The sequence below is a fragment of the Coenobita brevimanus genome, chromosome 39 (assembly GCF_032717465.1).
Source record: "Coenobita brevimanus isolate Jiangsu-jjx chromosome 39, ASM3271746v2, whole genome shotgun sequence".
Classification (NCBI taxonomy): domain Eukaryota; kingdom Metazoa; phylum Arthropoda; class Malacostraca; order Decapoda; family Coenobitidae; genus Coenobita; species Coenobita brevimanus.
Window position 1 is genome coordinate 24,930,517 of NC_136992.1, and position 19,075 is coordinate 24,949,591.

General features: G+C 41.6%; 1 protein-coding gene and 1 non-coding gene across 2 annotated transcripts in view; one reads left to right on the top strand and one right to left on the bottom strand.

Annotated features, from left to right (window-relative positions):
* LOC145396873 (tyrosine-protein kinase Src42A-like) overlaps window positions 1-19,075 on the bottom strand; it is a 130,899-nt gene that overhangs the window by 100,363 nt on the left and 11,461 nt on the right. Inside the window, exons 2-3 of the mRNA XM_080270160.1 lie at window positions 11,296-11,639; window positions 883-1,004 (exon numbers count right to left, since the gene is read on the bottom strand). Coding sequence (XP_080126286.1) covers window positions 883-1,004; window positions 11,296-11,639 — 466 coding nt within the window. The remainder of the gene's footprint in view (window positions 1-882; window positions 1,005-11,295; window positions 11,640-19,075) is intronic.
* LOC145396942 (5S ribosomal RNA) lies at window positions 4,525-4,643 on the top strand. The gene has a single exon (XR_013896882.1). It is a non-coding gene; the product is annotated as a 5S ribosomal RNA (ribosomal RNA).

Below are 19,075 nucleotides of genomic sequence, written 5' to 3' on the forward strand. Positions count from 1 at the left end.
CATAAAAGCAATCCTTCTAAGACAAAGAGAGAGCATAAGGTGTTATCTGGCGTCCTGTCAGAAGGGTCAGACTAGACCCACAGCTTACCTACAGTGCCGACACAGCTCATCGCCTCACCACACTAGCACTGTAGGAACTGCACTACAATCATCATCGTCATCATACAGCAATCATCATCACCTATACAGCAATCATCATCATCATCACACAGCAGTCGTTCTCACTGCACGATGGTTATGAAGAGAACACACAGTCTTTTGGTGAGTGTTATTATGTATTGGTAATATTTTAAAGTATGTATTTATTTTTTCAGGTATGTGCTTAGCTTATGTGGAAATAATATGCCATTTTGTGATGCCTTCCGCGGGGGTCTCAGGAACCTAACCCTCGCGGATAACTAGGGTCTACTGTACATTGTACAGCACTTATTCCTGGTGTTTTACACTACTGTATCTGGTCAAGCACACTGATAAACCACAGCCAAACAATTACCACAGTCAAGCAGACCCATCAACCACAGATTAACAATCACCACTGCAGGGCCATACCCTGCAATATGAGGGGGGGGGAAAAAAAAAAAAAAAAAAAAAAAAAAAAAAAAAAAAAGTTCCTGCCGCGTGAAAATGTTTGCTCGGCCATAATCTGCACCCAGACACATGCATTTTGTCTGGATAAAATGGAAAAATGTATGAATAATGGTTTCACACAACCAGATCACAACATCTGGATGGATTGTTTGGATAATGGACATCTGGATAACCAAGGGATTACTGTACACACACACACATACATATATATATATATATATATATATATATATATGAGAGTGAGAAAGAGAGAGAGACCTTGGGGGAGAACCATCTTTACATAAAATCACCCACCTGAGAGAGAATAATCATTGCGTCTACTCTCAGAATCTCGTATGAGGAAGGCACCGTGTTCATTCTCTGGGAGGAGTAACTTCTTCTCTGCCTCTATCCTCTTGATTTTGCCAAAGTACCACCTGTGAGGGAGTACCAGTTGTAAGAAAGGTTTTAGAATGTTTATATCAAATGAGATAGCACAATGAAAGTTGTTTATGATGATCAATTTAACCCCTAAAGTCCTATGACCGATGATCGCCAGTAACCAAACATGCTACATGGAGTCCTATGGCCGACAATTGTAGAGAGGTTACAAAACACTGGAGAGCCATTATCGTGCCTATTTTATGTAAATGGCACCTAGCCAATGGAAACTATGAGAAGAGGTGGTGGAAAGCATGATCCAGCCCCCTTCCCAGATGTGGGGAGGGACCGACCCCACCCCATATCTCCACCTCCCTCTGCCCCATTGGATCCTGCCCTGTGTCCCCTCCCACCCAAACTACCCTCAATATGGTACCCCCTCTAAACCATATTGGCTATGTGTGGCAGGCATATTCCCTCCCTTTTCCTCCCTCCTGATGCCCCGCCACACTCCCTCCACCTCCTTATTTCCCCTTACTTCTCAAGGACGTCCCATTCTTGCTCATAGCGAGAAGTAACACTATTTTTGATGGTCAATTGTGGAGTAACCATCAGACATATGAGAGTGAATACACATTTTCTGGTGTGTGAAATCAAGATCTTCAAATCTATAAAACCAAAACTTACTTTGGTGCAATTTTTTTCTCTCCCTATATGCGAGGAGTAACTACTGTACTACTATTTTTCTGACGTTCTTTGACGGTTGATATTGCAGTAACCATTATTCATGTGAGAGTGAAATATACAATTTCAGGTGTGTAAATTCAAGCTCTTGAAATCTGTAAGAAAAAATATTATCTTGACGAAAGATGAAAAATCGGACCCTTTTTGCAGTTCTGGGGGATTTGTGGTCTTTAGGGGTTAAAGAATAAACGAATGAAAAATCCTTGTGTTGAAGGGGATAAAAGTGTGACAATAAATCATTTGTGATATTATAAAAATGCATGACTGCAATCATTATGGCCAGGTATAACAGGCTCCAATAACAACTATAAGCAGCAGGAAAAGATAAAAAGGCTGGAAAGTCAGCATATCCCATGAAATAAAAAAGTAATATAGCTTCAAATTAAAACAAAAGAGGCCTTCTAGAATGGTTTAGAAAAAAAAAAAAAAATCCAATCCCACATTAGCCCCTTCACCATGTAGACTCTAAAGATCAGCTACCACAGTCAGTTATATTAAAGGGTAGATGACCTGCCTACTTTCTCTGGTGGCATTACATGACTCAAAAACCTCTACCCACCTCCTGGGGACTGAACTTATACAAAGCCATCACCCCAACTAGGACATTTTAACCATTAGACCACCAGTAGCAAAATGATACAGTATGATGAACAACAGCTATAGTACTGTATATCACATTACAGTGGCTAACCTGCACCAATCTGGGAAATTTAGACACAAAGTTTTACTATCCCACTACAACTATTTCACATTTATGGCACAAGCACTACTTTCCTCCCCGATGTCGCATATCACAGAGAATCCTCTATGGACAGAGAAACATACCAAGGCACATTCAGTTTTGGCATATTAAGGATAAAAACATCTAAGGGTAAAAAATCATACAGCAATGCACTGAACAGGTGCAAAATATTTTACAGAAACTGTTGTACACAACTGTACTTCCATTTGAGTGAAGTGTGGCTAAAGCTTGGTAACGAACTACATAATCTCTTCTGAATAAACTTCTTGTGTTTAACTGACGCACTGTGTCAATAACCCCAATGATGTACTGTATTATACATTTTCATTGCCATCAGACAACACTTACTCAATTCAGTTGGGGTTAAATTCAGCCAATACTGGCATTCCTCAAGTTACAACTGGGTTGCGTTTGGGAAACACCAATTATTATTTGAAATATCATAAATCAGACACATTAGAAAATGGGTTCAATAGGGATACGTCAGGTGGCCAGAAAGGGTCACTCTTTTGCGATTTTACCTAACACTACTGAAGCCCATGACCAACCTATCTAATATCCATAAAAACTAAAGCAACACAATATACTTGTAGTGCCACTATATACCACCGCAGGCAGAGTACTGAGCATAAGATATAGAGAAATCGTGGTACAATATACCGGGTATACTGTCAACAAACACATAGTCCAGCTCTAACACGGTGATCAGCTGTTGGAGGACTAAGCGCTTCTATTAAAAAAAAAAAAAAAAAAAAAAAAAAAAAAAAAAAAGGCCAGGTATCCCCGAAAGGCTAAGGCGTTGCCCCTGGGTAGAGGACTTTTGGATTGGAGCGTGTAGCATTTTATGACCGGATGCCCTTCCTGATGTCTACCAATGACCCTTGGGTGGATTCGATCCTCCGACCCTTCAGTCAGAGAGAAGTGCTCTAACCCACTGAGCCACGGCTGCTACATAAGCGCTTCTATACTGCTTTTCAAATTTATCACTCACTTTTTATCATTTTAAATCTCCAAGAATATTGTTGTTCAGAACTGTAATACACAGCTCATACTGAAGATAATTATCACTAAAAATATGCTAAACTCTGAACTGGGGTGGTATCTTTGTTTACAAGGTGGGCTATTTCCTGTACAGTGATCAGCTGATTGGAGAACTGAATACTGTTATACCACTATGCACATATTTATACATACCGGTATTCAACTTAATTTTTTAATTTTCAAATTAATAAATACAGTATATGCGAAGACCATATTAACCCCTTCTTTACCGAATTTCCGAAATGTGTACCCCCTTACTCAAAATGAAATGGCGGCAGCGGAACCGAATACGATCGTGAGTACTAGGGTACTCACGATCATTATAGAGGCCTATTGGGCTTCCTCTTCCTTGATTTGGGTGCTTTGTGATCCCATGTGTGATGACATATGGCAATTTTGTCACTGATGCCACACTTCCCTGCCATGGGGCATAGTTTTATGAAAATGACTCAGATATGTTGTGTAGTTCATTGTACCCTATATATTTTGAATTTGGTACATATAATGCCCTATAACACGTGATATAATATAGCCAGATAATGCTTCTTGGTAAGAGGACTCTCACTGGCTTAGCAACAGTGGTGGTACCGAGGGAAAGTGTGTGAGAGGACGCCGTAGTGTTATTCAAGCAGCCGAACATGTCAGTGCTTTTGGATTTACTTCTGTGCCATGGCGTCCTACGGCAATGAATCTGACTTGGATAGTGACTTAGAAGTGTCTGACTATAACGAAACACAATCTGACATAACTGTGAGCGACTCTGATGAGGAGTACATGCCCAAGAATGACGGTGAAGTGGGCGATAATAGTGGGGAAAGTGATACTGATTCTGGTATCAGTTTGGCCTTGAAGCGCATCACCCCACCCCCACCTTTTTGACCTGCCTGTCTCCTACCTAATTCTTCATGGATCTTCTTCATACTTACAAGGTAAATAATACAATCATTATTCCCCTCCCTATTCATTGATTTATATCTCTATCTACTATATTTATCTGCATATTGTATGTTTACTAAATCAGTTGGTTAGACATGTAATATTGTCATGTAGCCAACGGCCATACCACGTTGGGTACACCGCTTCCCGTTCGATCAGCGAAGTTAAGCAACGTTGGGTCTGGTTAGTACTTGGATGGGTGACCGCCTGGGAACGCCAGATGCTGTTGGCATCCCTACGTCAAGTGGGGTTGGTGGAGGATTAGTGCCCCTCCCTGTAAAACAATTAACTCTAAGCCCTTGGCCACCCCGTCTGGGATACATGGCGTCTGGCAATGAATGAATGAAAAACATTTTTTTAACATATCATAAACACATCTCGTGGTCAATATCTACTTACCAATAAAAAATAAATAATATAAAGCTAATAGAAACGATGTAATGATAAAATAAATACTACCCCACGAAAGAGCCACGCCTGGGAGAAATTCGGTTTGGCAGGGGGGATAGCTGAGCGGGGGAGGGGGGGATGCGGTAATGAAGGGGTTAAGGATGATTTTTGTGATACTTTCACAATGTGATCCTTATTTACATGGTGGGCACAGATGTGGGCTATTTCCCACCCAGTAATCAGCTGATAAGGAGTACAGTACTTAGTACCGTACTGGACTACTTTATTACCGTTTACATATTTTAACTGTCATCATCATCATCATCATCATCATCATCACTCGGACCTCCTTTCCCACCCTAGGTCATTAAAGCTCAAGAAAATAAGTATACAGGTATATCCCCATTTAACGATGCAATGGGTTAAGTAAAAACCTATCACCAGGCGAGGTATTGTATCTTGGGGTAGATTTAACGTGAAGTACTGTATACGGATGTGTTTTTGAGTCTAGAGTTCCCCCCAACCAATCAAGTCCTAAACCCATCTAAATGAGTCCAAAAACAAGTTTCTAGCTCACCTAAACCCCCAAATAGCTTTAAGACAAGCTAAAACTGCTAAACTAAGCCTGAAAGCAATTTATAACTCACCTAAACCCAAAACTGTCTATCTATCTATTGCCTGACGCCATAATCCCGTAAGGGGGTGGCCATTTGACTTTGAGTTATATGTTTTACGGGGAAGGGCACTAACTCTCCACCAACCCACTTGTTGACACGTAGGGAGCATGTATGGTTTGGTTATATGGTTACCACCCAGCACTGTAAATGGTTTCTAAAATTTGAAAATCATCAAATATGTCGGTGAGAGTGGATGGTGAGCTGAGTGAGTTCTTTGATCTCAATGTGGGACTGAAACAGGGGTGTGTAATGTCTCCATGGCTGTTTAATATATATATGGATGGGGTCGTAAAGGAGGTACAAGGTAGGGCAGTGAATGTGGGGGTGGCCCTAATGAATGAGGGTGAGATTTGGAAGCTTCCGGTGTTGCTGTTTGCTGATGATACAGTATTGTTGAGTGAAGATGAATGGGAGTTGCAAGGTTTGGTGAATGAATTTGGGACAGTGTGTGGGAGGAGGGAGCTGAAAGTTAATGTAAACAAAATAAAGTTATGGTGTTTGAGAGGAATGAAGTCACAGAGTGTGCAGTGAGGTTGGATGGTGAGGATATGGAGAATGTGAGTACATTCAAGTACTTGGGTAGTGTGATGAGTAAGGATGGAACTTTGGGGGATGAAGTACGTGAAAGGGTACAGCAGGGAAGGAAGGTTGTTGGCACACTGAAAGCAGTGATGAGAAATAGGGAGGTGAGTATGGAAGTTAAGAAGTCACTGCATGATGGTATTGTGATCCCTACCCTGACATATGGAAGCGAGGCGTGGACCTTGCAAGAGGGGAACAAGTCAAGAGTGAGAGCAGTGGAAATGAGTTACTTGAGAGGAGCATGTGGAGTGACATGGAGGGACAGGTTGACGAATGAAGAAGTGAAGGAACGTTGTGGGGTAGATGTGGATGTGGTTGAAAAGATTAGGAGAAATACACTGAGGTGGTTTGGACATGTGGAGAGGATGGAGAATGAAAGACTGACTAAGAGGGTGTATGTAGGTGAGGTGGAGGGAGGGAGAGGGAGGGGTAGACCGAGGATGAGGTGGAGGGATGGAGTTGAGAGGTATATGAGGGAGGGGGGAGTGAGTTGGGGGGAGGGGAGTCAAATGGTGGGTGACAGAGTGACTTGGAGGCGTTTTGTCTGCGGCCACCCTTTGTGGGATTAGGGCGTCAGGCCATAGATAGATAGATAGATAGATAGATCAAATATGTTTGGAAAAAATCAAACATAGTAAACTGTACCCCTAAATGACAATGTTCACCCCACCTTTGATTAAAACACATTAATATAAATCTAAAAACAGTTTATAAATCAACCAAAACACAAAATTTAAATATAAAATATTAAAAATTGGTAAAAAAAAAAATCTAAACCCCTTATTAAACCAGGATTTGGCCATCGTTAGGCAGAGTATGGTGGCATTTCTACCCCCATCGTTAAGCTGGGGTATCACATCTAAGGGTATCGTATTTCAGGGTATACCTGTACTGCACTGTCATTCAGATTCGTATTACATGGACCACATTGAGGATAATATGGCACACTTTGACTCAAGATGATGTAATGCTTGTTCTAGAGGTGAATTACAGTACTCCCATCAACTGTAATGTTTCCACCATGATGAGCATTGACCCCCATCCACCAGATAACGTGTATACACGTCACAATCAGGCTGTTACGGGGCCGCTGGTAGTGGCAATACTCGCAAGTGTCTTCCAACCACCATTTGAACTGGCTGCCATTTCATCTCACCATCAAAGGGTAGGGAGGGAGTTCCTCTATCCCACACAGGCGAGAGTAAGTCTGTCCCATGCCTGTGCTAGGTGTACAATGCTTTCTTCAGGTTCCTCTTTGTCTGATTCCATCCGACCCACCTGCAGCCAATTGCATCATCCACCCCTGCCAAGCCTCTTTCCAAGGATACTAAAAAAAGGGCTTAGTGATAGTACCATAAGGCATGCCTTGGATGTAATAATGTCTAGTTTATCTAGTAGTGGTGTAAGTTATCACATTGAGAGCAAATCCATAACTGGCATCGCAGGCAGACGCACAAACACGTCCTGCTCTCAAGAAGCTCCTGTGCAGCAAAAATTAGTTCTCATCCCCACATCATTACTCATCAACACAACAACCAAGAGACTTGGGGATACTTTCATTTGCAAGAGGAAAAGTTGGTCAAGTAGTCATCAATTCATTTCCCTAGTTCTATAGTTTCCAAGATATTAAGAGTTGATTACAAGCAATTTTCTGCGGGTTTCTGAAAAACTGCCAGTAGTGAGGTGACGACAGTTAAATATTGCCCAGCATTTGCGGGTTAAACCAGGAGTGGGCCAATCATTTACCAGAGGTGTATGATAAAGCCTGAAATCATTAAAGCAACATATCATTCACCAGAAGACTGCATACAAGGTCTGCTCAGAAAGTATCCGCCCTTAGGCTCTAAAGAAATACTGTAATAGCTAACCTATTGGGCTACGACGCTAATCCCCCCCAAAAGAAGCCCCTTCTGATTTGACACATGCAGTCCTGTGTTCTTTCCACTGCTGGAAACCTTTTTCCAAGTCAGTTTTCGGTATTTCCTGCAACTGCTTCATCGCATTCGTTGTGATTTCTCTCAGAAGAACGTTGCTCAAGACATGTCGGAATGTGGAAACTGCAATCCAGACTAAAGACTGTTATCACTGGTGATATGACCTGAGTGTACAGATACGGCCCAGAAGCCAAAGCACAGTCATCCCAGAGGATTCATGCCTTGGCCAAAAAAAGTACAACAGGCCCACAGCAAAGGTGAAAGGCATTCGCGTGCTGACAGTTTTTTTCGACTACCATGGTGCTATGCATCATGAATACACACCAGGTCAGACTGTCAACAAACATTACCACCTTGGAGTTGTCAGTCATCTTCAGGATGCAGTTTGGTGGAAGAGACCAGATCTTTGGAAAGAAGCAAGTTGGAAGCTGCATCATGACAACACCCCCGGCCATTCTTCTCAACTGATTTGGGAATTTTTGGCCAAGCATGACATCCCACAGGTCCAGCAGGCTTCCTACTCACTAGACATGGCTCCTTGTGACTTTTGGTTATTCCCCAAGCTCAAAACTCCACTGAAAGCTTCCCGATTTAAGACGAGAGAAGAAATCACAAATGCACTGAAGCACCTGCAGGAAATACCATAAACCAACTTTGAAAAATGCTTCAGGTAGCGGAAAGAACGCTGGGCTACATGTGTCAGAAGGGGCCTACTTTGAGGGGAATTAGTGTCCTAGCTCAACAGGTTACCTATTTATTTATTTAGGGCCAAAGGTCAGATACTTACTGAACAGACCTTGTACAAGGAAGGAGAGCCTGTATTTAACCTACCCAGTTAAAAGCCTTCCTTGGCTCAATACAAATGTCTGAAGTTTGCTTGAACATTTCAGAATTATAAAGTGTTAAACAGATTAAAATACCAAAGAGGAAATGATCATGAAACATTTAAAATACAATGCTTTGCAAGAGGTGCTACGAAGTTCCCTAAGCCAAGGAAAATATATATACTGGTATATTTTTATATGCAAGAAAAAAAGGAACTGAAGGCCAGAAGCCTGCAAGATTGTTCCCTCCAAGAAAAAACAAAAGCAAGATCCGATCATGTCTAGATGCCTGGACACACTGCATCTAAAAGACTGGAGATCATAGGCAGCAGGAAATACAGACAGTGGGAGACAGTTCCAGAGTTGACCTGTTGCAGACATGAAGCATGGTAGTTACGGTTAACTCTTGCATTAGAGAGTTGGATGGAAAAGGGATGAGAATTTGTTGCTAGACGGATGCTACACTCCCACCGTATTGGTGCAGGGAAACAAGCAGACAGTTCAGAGAAGTGACATTATGTCCCTCACAAGTGCAGTACGTAAAGTTCAAGCCGAGACTCTTACTGTGATTTTTTTTTTTTTTTTTACATCATTCATTTCTTTTTCCAAATAGTTTCTAGTCCTGTATATGTATATGGTGGGAAATCATAAGCTGGTATTAGCACTAGGTTCACCACTTTGATTCAGTGATATGTATAAATAATTTACTTCCGCTATCCCTGGATGATTTTACTGAGAGTATAGGGGACCTTCTGAACTAGGGGGATAGCCTATAGCTTCATTAATTCCTCCAAGACTACAGATCATTCCTAAAGGTAAATAAAATGTGAAGGCAACAAGAAAATAATACAAATGACATCACTGGAGTATAGGTATTAAGCTTTCATCCCTTAAAAAAAAAAACTCATTTGTCCCATGGCCAATCCAAGTATCATGGGTAAATTTTGTTGGCAGATTGATTTAACACTATGGGTTATTCATGATCCCACTCTGACTCTGTTCAACTTGTCTGATAAGGTCTGTTCATTCCTTTGTTTATCTACACCCAGTGTGGTTCACAAGCAACAACGTTCCCTCAGATATGAACCCACGAGGTTTGTGTGGCTAGTCATGAAATATGTTAATGGATAGATGATATATATTACAAGATGCATACTGTATGAAACAGATGCACATAGAAGTCAGACTTCACTGTATAAAACTCAGTCAAGTCAGAATGTCGATGGCACTTACAGTGGCACTTAAAAGAAAACCTTGCCAGTCCCACACTCATTAAATGTCAATTATACAGTACAGTAATCCCCTCTCATCCATGGGGGATACATACCAAGACCCCCAGTGGATGCCTGAAGCCGGTGGATAGTGCTAAACCTTACATATACATTTAAAGGAAGCACTTTACGGCTTCTCTTTGGTATATCCAAATTGCCAGTATCACTACTCTTGTGCTTTGGGGGCATTATTAAGTAAAATAAGGGTTACTTGAACACAAGCACTGCAATACCGCAACAGTTGATCTGATAACTGAGACAGCTACTAAGTGACTAACGGGCGGGTAGCGTATACAACGTGGATAAACTGGACAAAGGGATGATTCACGTCCCAGGCAGCATGAGGTGGGACAGCTCAAGATTTCATCTTGCTACTCAGAACCACACACAATTTAAAACTTATGAATTGTTTATTACTTGAATTTTCCATTTAATATTTTCAGACCGCATTTGACCGCAGGTAATTGAAACCAAGGATGGTGGTTCCATGGATAAGGGGGGCCACTGTAGTACTGATACTGGTTTTCTGTCATAGCACAGATTTAATTACTGTATGTTCAGGAAGCACAACTCTATCAAGTAACGGTGTCATAAGATGACGTAATAGGGAACACATGCTAAAAGCCTGCAGCACAAATGCAAATTATCTATAAGAAGAGTGAAGTTCATGAGAATACAGTACAGTTCAGTACAACATTACCACAAAAACATACCAATATGTAAAGCCATGAACTTATTTGTGCTTAACTTTATTCCCTATCCCTAATTAACAAAGTTATATCCATGGTTCCACACCATGAGTACCTTGTGCTGGTGGTCTGAAGTTTTTACTGACTGCCTGTGTAACAATATCATCATAAACTGTTCCTCACACTGTCAAGCAAAACTTCAAACAATCACTTTAATAGTGGACAACAAGCCTTCATTCAGTGTGAAGTCCTCGCAATGACTCTTCCAGCTAAGGGAAAAATTAAGATTGAAAACAGAAACCATGGATCATTATGGATCAAAACTCTTCCCTGCTGGATGGTGTTACGATATATTTTAAGTCATAACAATATTAAGCAAACATTGAAGAAGTTCTAGGAAAGAAGGATTCTCGCTGATTCTTGGGGAGGAATGAGAAACATAGAAGGGGGAACACAATGCTGGCCTGGGACTGCTGACAAACTTTTGCATTAATAGTAAATCCAAGTTCTAACTTACGGTTCAGCCTCAATACTCTTGAGTTTGGCCACATAATTTGATGGTATGTAGCCATCTTGCTTTGATGCCTTGGAGCGGGCAAACCACCAGTCTCCTTGAGTGTCGTTGAGTATCTCCAGGTGCTCCCCTTTCCGGAAACTTAGATCCTCATCCGTTCTGGCATCGTAATCGTACAAAGCTACAAATATCTTTGATGTGGATGCTGTGCCTTCCTGATCAGGTAATGATGGCAGTGTGGGGTTGATGCCGTTCATGGGTCGGCCCAGGTTCTGAGGGTCCTGCGGCCGCTGTACCGTACTGGGGTCATTATTGGCACCTGCAGTGGTAAGTGCTGGTGCCTGTACCTGGGAAAAGGAAATGCAAGTCAGGATATTGTGCATGATGGGCTACAACACTTTTGTTTTTGCAAAGAGAAATCAGAATCATGTTACTGTATTTTGAAACAATGTTCTGTACTCTTGCCAAAAAGGGAAAACAATCTGTTTAATTTCTGCTAAAGGGTATTCTGTAGCAGTATTTTCAATCCATGCTGTGAAAGGCAGACTCACATATGGTATTAAGCCAACAGTACATTTCCTGGACTGTAATACCCTAACTCCCTACCATAAAAAGAGCAATCACTCAGTGTAGACTATACAGCTATCCATCATCTAGGCCTAAACCTTCTTTACCCCACTGGGGCCCAGGGCTAGGAAACTCAGTCCTAACATTTAAGATACGGGTGACCTGACTCACTTGTCCCTGCATCATATAATGTGTGCAATGAACCAGAAACATCCCTCAGATGGAAACTCTTACAGGCCCCATCTAGTTAGGGTGTCTTAGCCCACTACACCACTTGACATCATCTGGTTATATGGTCACCAACCAGCATACTATGTGTCTTCCTGGGTAACAAGAAACTAACTGGCTTGGCACACACACACACACACACACACACACACACATATATGCAGAGAGAGAGAGAGACAGACAGACAGAGAGACAGAGAGGTTAACTACATCAAGTGAGTGGATGGTGGCACCCCACCTTTCAATATACAAATTCAGTCGCTGCATAGATTAGTTCCTTGATTCATCATGATATCTTTCATCTTTCTTGCTGCTTCTAGACAGTTTCATCCAACTTAGGATAGGCTGAGGTAGGCTATAACCAATTCCCGCAGTTTAAAAATGCCTCCCAAACCCAAAACAAAACCATATGATAATACTGTAAGATTAGAACAAAACTGACGCCCCCAAGCCAAAGGGACTAAGGCTGTGTCACATGAGGGGCTTTTCTGGTAACTCTCCCAGCCAACTCATTTTTTGATGACATTCTCTTAGCAATTTTTAACATCATAAGCCATGGGTATTCTTTTAATTTATTCTTGATGCAACCAGATGATTTTAATCAGGTCAGGAAAGGAATCATATACTGTACTCCAAAGGGTCTATTAAGACCTAAGCTAAACCTTTCAATTAAAAAAAAAGTCTACCCCAAACTGAACACCATCTTCAGAGAACGGCTAGAATAAAATGATAAACACCGGTACATCCCCAGGCTCAATAAGTAAGAAATAGTCACACAGGCCTTCACAGTCACAATGACCAGGAAAAATCAACTTACAACTAAATTCTTGGTACCTGGAGAATAGCAATCATCATCCCTTTACTCGGGCCAGGCAAACTATCCAATAGCTAGTAATTCATCATCGCAGACTATCTCTGCTTTCCATCCATCCATCCATTGCCAGACGCCATGTATCCCAAACGGGGTGGCCAACGGCTTAGAGTTCACATCATAAAAAATCATGCAAATAGAGATAATAATAACAATAATAAAAATATGGTAATAATAATAATCATACATACCAGTACATCATGCAACATCTAAACCAGTGTTGCCCCATGAGGAGCGTAGGAGCCCAGGGCTACACAAGTTGGTCCAGACAATGAAGACGAAAGTGACCAGCCTTGCTCATCCCTGAGTGTTATTACGTGAGCAATAAACCACAACCACCCCTTGGATGAGAAACAACACAGGCTCAATCCAGTTGGAGTGCCTACCCACTAAACAACCAGGAACCAATGTTTGGTTCACTGATGTACAGGAAACCATTTGGCTTGTCACTCCGTGTAGAGTCACCCATATACAGAAGGAAGGGGAGAGAATGAGGGAAAAAAAGGACATAAGAGGAAGGAAGAAAAGAAGGATGGAATAAAAGAAGGGGCAGCCACCCAAGTGCAGCACTACATTGAAGGAGTGGATGGTAAGTGCCCCCACCTGCCACCATGATAATGATAATAATAATAATAATTAATAATTAATAATAATAATAATAATAATAATAATACAAGAGCTTCATGAAAAAAAAAGCAGCAATTACACCCTACAATCATCTGTTACACCCCTCCATAAATCAGAGCTTCCTGGAGAGAAAGGCTTTGGGCTGCCCTTTGAAACAATCATCAGGCAGCTAACTTTTATTAATATATAGCAGTAATCACCCCATCCACTCACTTGATGTGGTGCTGTCTACTTTTTCTTTAGGTGACTCTGAGTGACATGCCTAATGGTTTCCTGTAACCAAGGGAAACATTTACAATGCCAGACTGCAACCATATACAGTAACCAAAAAATGGGGTGCTGTGGAACCTACTATGGGGCACCTGTTACCTGGGCAGAGGAACACAAATGTGTTGTCCATCCAGGAACCAAACCTCCAAACTCTTCCCTGTTCCTTGGAGTGGTGAGACACTGTCCATCACAAGGGAATATTGGTTCACTGCACTGTACAGCCCTGCAGGGGCAACTGCTTGACTGCACTTGTTGAGTCTACTCGGCCAGGCAGACAAGGGTTACTTAACAACAACAACAACCCCCTCCACAGTTCCTGTTTCATTCACACCATGAATTTTGTGCCAAGCACTTAATTACAGCACACGGTACCTTTCTAAACTGTCTCAACCCATATCCTGATAAAACAAAATCTCTAATGTAAACTTGGAAAACAATGACTACAAGTGGCTAGCTACGGTAATTTCCTCTCAAGCAGACAAGCCCAAATACTAAACAAAAGTCAAAGATCTAAATCTGAAATATTTCCCAATTATAACCAATGTGGCTTATTCTTCCCCCCCCCCTCACATTACCAACAGAAGCAATAGTTTCACAAAACTCATAAAATTCAACAAACAGGCCAGTTCCAAAATACAGTGCTCTACCTACATGCATTAGAACACTGGCTTGTACAAAACAGGACTGCTTAACCAACAAAATCAACGCCCCATTCTCTTCTCTCCTGACAAACATGGCTCTGAAACACACCCTCTCCGGTCAATTATTCCCCTTAGCCAGACAACCCAACAGTCTTCGGCTTATTCTTGAAGTACAGTACCAGTAGACAACTTTCTTTACACGTAAGTAACATTACTACAAAGACATCTCATAAACTAAATGTCCTGAACACTCACAGACACTCCCTTTGGCCAACAGAGGAAACCACTGAAAAAGTCAAAACAAACATTTCATCTGGACAAAAATAATACACAAATACCATAATCATTAAAAATATACAGCCAAATAGCATGCTTCATGAACCCCCCCAACAGACATTCATTCCACAAAGACTGCACTAATATATACTGTTCCCAGAAGGACATGAGTTCATCAGGCCAAAATATGGTGTGGCAATCATTCCTCTCTGCTTCAAAAAGAAGTCCACTATGCCCTTAACATAATGCTGCCCCTCAAACAATATCACACTTACTCACCTCACCCTCAAAAACACAAACTATCTTTCAACAGAACTTGAACAAGAAAGTTTTGAAAGCACCCACCCAATATGTAATATACCCAGCTTCCTGCAGTCCAATGGGTTCACAATCAGATGGGGCTGAGGCCACAAAACCACCAAGTGCCAAAAAGACAATTTAGTATTTTGGTATGGAGAATCTGCAGTAGCAATCTCAACATTAACAGCCACATTCTTAAACCTTCAATCACCACTTTTTTTTTTTTATATTCCCTTGGGCATGATATGAAGACTGATTTCTTGACTTCTACAAGCTGTTGCTAATTGCACTCTGTAAATCAACATGCAGGCTGATGAAAATTAATAACCATGGGCATTACACAAATGTCTGTTAAAAATTAAAAGCTTGCCTTTTCCTTCACTCTATCTATCTATCTACTGCCAGACACCTCAATCCCGTTTGGGGTGGACACAAACAGATCGCCTCCACGTCATCCTGTCCTCCGCCATTTCACTGCCCTGCTCCCAACTCACACTCCCCCTCTCTCATATACCTCTCCACCCCATCCCTCCATCTCATCCTCGGCCTCCCCCTCCCTCTTCCCCCCTCCACCTCACTCACATACACTCTCTTCGTCAGTCTTTCACCCTCCATCCTCTCCACGTGGCCAAACCACCTCAGTGTGTTCTTCATAACACTTCCCATCACATCCACATCCACACCACAATGCTCCTTTATATCCTCATTCGTCACCCTGTCTCTCCATGTGACTCCACAGGATCCTCTTATATAACTCATTTCCACTGCTCTCACTCTTGTGTCCTTCCAACAACGTCCAAGCTTCACTTCCATACGTTAGAGTTGGTATCACAATACTGTACTGTCATGTAGTAACTTTTTCACTTCCATGCTCACTTCCCTGTTTCTTGTCACTGCTTTCAAAGAAACAGCAACCTTTCTTCCCTGCTGTACCCTTTCAAGCACTTCACCCTCCAAACCTCCATCCTTACTCATCACACTACCCAAGTACTTAAACGTACTCACATTTTCCAATTCCTCACCATCCAACCTCGCTGTACATTCTCTGACTTCACCTCTCTCAAAGACCATCACTTTACTCTTCCCTACATTCACCTTTAGATTCTGTTTCTTACACACTCTCCCAAACTCATCCACCAAGCCTTGCAGCTCCTCTTCGTCTTCACTCAACAACACAGTATCATCTGCAAACAACAGTACAGGGAGTTTCCAAACACTATCCTCTCTCACCAGGGCCACTCCAACATCCACTACCCTACCTAGTATCTCTTTTATTACCCCATCCATGAACAGATTGAACAACCATGGAGACATGACACATCCCTGTTTCAACCCAACCTCCAAAGAGAGAAATTCACTTAGTTCACCATCCACATGCAATGCAGCCTTAGCACTATCATACATACTCTTCACAGCATTCAACAACTTCCCATCTACTCCATATATTCTTAATACGGTACTTTCCACAATCCTTGTCTATCCACCCTGTCATATGCTTTCTCCAATCCATGAAAGCCGCATACAACTTCTTTCCCTTCTCTAGAAACTTTTCCACTAAAGATCTAAGAATGAATATCTGATCTACACAACCTCTTCCCTTCCTAAAGCCTCCCTGTTCTTCTCCAACTAATTCCTCTGTTCTTTCTCTAACTCTGTCAATAAGTATCCTACCATACACTTTTCCTATTATACTAAGAAGACAAATGCCCCTATGATTACCACACACTTCTTTTTCCCCTTTTGCTTTCTACAAGGGAATAATTATACCTGACTTCCAATCCTCTGGGACTCTACCTTCCTCCCAGGCCAATCTGCACATCTTCCACATCCATTCTACTACTATCTGTCCCCCATGCTTCAGCATTTCACCACACACTCCATCAATTCCCGGGGCTTTCCCCAATTTAACTTTCTTCATTGCTTTTCCTTCACAATTCAAGTTATAAGCATACAACTGAAAATCAACACACAGCTACTATAACTGTATTCAGCGCTTACCCATTACATACAGTTAGCTACTTTTTGCTACGGTATATAAATAAGGAATCTCTGGCACACTGGGAGTTTGCAAAAATGCAATCTAGCACTGGTACTATATCTGTAGGTAGTTTAGTCCTTAGACTGCAAGAATACCTCTCAACTTAACAAAATCATCCAGTGCTAGCCTAAATATAATTCCTAGGTGTACAGCAATGAAATGTTCATTGAATGTTCTCTGCCAACTTTGGCAATGAACTTTGACATTACATGAACTACAGTATCTTTTACTTGACAGCAAACATAAGGCATACAGCAAAAGAGTAGCTATGCGAAGGAAGAGTAATCTTTGTTCTTTGTGAGGAGGAATGAGAAATATGGAAGACAGACCAAAATCCTGGCAGAGGATCACTGGCAAACCCTTGCTCACAGCAGATTGTGTAACTGGGAATAATGTAGTGAAGAATGTAGAAATAATTTAAGTATCTGGGAACGATTGTATCATCTAATGGATCAATACACAATAAAACTGAGGAGAGGATTAGACAGGCTTGGCAAGCTGTTGGAATGCTGACATCTGTATGGAATAATAATATGCAGTTGGCACATACCCGGTACAGTACCGTACTAAAGTAAAAATTTACAAATCCATGGTTAGACCAAATTTAATTTATGGGCATTACTGGTAGTCATGGCACAGTGCAGCTGCACCAGATCAGAAAGTATTAGGCTCTGAGAATAAAATACTGAGAAGGATTCTTGGAGTAAAGTGGCAGGACAGAGTTACAAATGATAGAGTAAAGGATGGCTATTACAAGAGTGGAGCCTGTTGATGAATATGTGGGACTGTCTCACTGGAAATGGCTGTGGCACATATATAGAAAAGAAGGCAGTTTAATACAGGATGTGCCAGAGTGGTCTGCTAGAGGAAGACAAGGAAGAGGTAGGCCGAGGGAAACCTGGTTGAGGACAGTGAAAAGAGAAGCAGGGGTGGAGTATTGTGGGATTTGAAGGAGATGGCAAGAGACAGATACTGGTGGACAGAGTTCATCAAGGCACTATGAATCCCATGGGGTGCCACAAGAAAGGATCGATAGATTGATTTGATTATTTCACACAGTCAGCTCATACTGAACAGATAAAGTATACAATACATAATGAATATCTTGATATAGAGAAACTCAAATCTGCTTATTGCATGGACACAACATTTTTGGTTCTACCCAACTAACTGCTTTGCCTAGATCCATTCTCCCTCTTCTTTGACAAAGCTGCCACCTGCCCTAGATACCATCACTTTTTTTTTTTTTTCTGCATTTACTCTTAAGTACTTGTGCCTCAAACCTTCTCTCCACTTCCTAAATCTTCCCTCCACCTCCTTTTCATTTTCTGCAATCAACACCAAGTCATCAACATACAACATCTTCCACAGAAGTCCACTTCTGAAGTCACGTGAGAGGGCTTCAAGTACCATGATAAACAACAAGGGGCTCAAGACTGACCCCTGATGCACACCAACATTCACAGAAAACAACATGGGGCTCAAGACTGACCCCCAATGCATACCAACATTCACAGAAAACTCATCATTCAAATCTCCATTCACCCCTACCTGGGTGCAAGCACCCACATACATAGCCATAACCATCCTAACCAGACGCTCCTTGATCCCAAGATTTCTCATTGCCCACTTCACCACCTCCCTATGGACTCTGTCAAAGGCCTTCTCCAAATCAACAAAAACAAAGTAGCTACAGATCCCTTTTCTTTCCTATGGTATATATTTTTCCTGAAGCAGTCGAACAATGAATATGGCATCAGTGGTCCCTTTACTTGGCATAAAACCAAACTGCAACTCATCTATATTCACTCTTTCTCTAATCATACCTTCTAGAACTCTTTCCATTACCTTTATTATCTGGTCCAAAAGCTTTATCCGTCTATAATTTCCTTTTTCCAGGGTATCACCCTTCCCCTTGTACACATTTACAATTAGCTACACTCTTCAGCCACTCATCTGGGACAAC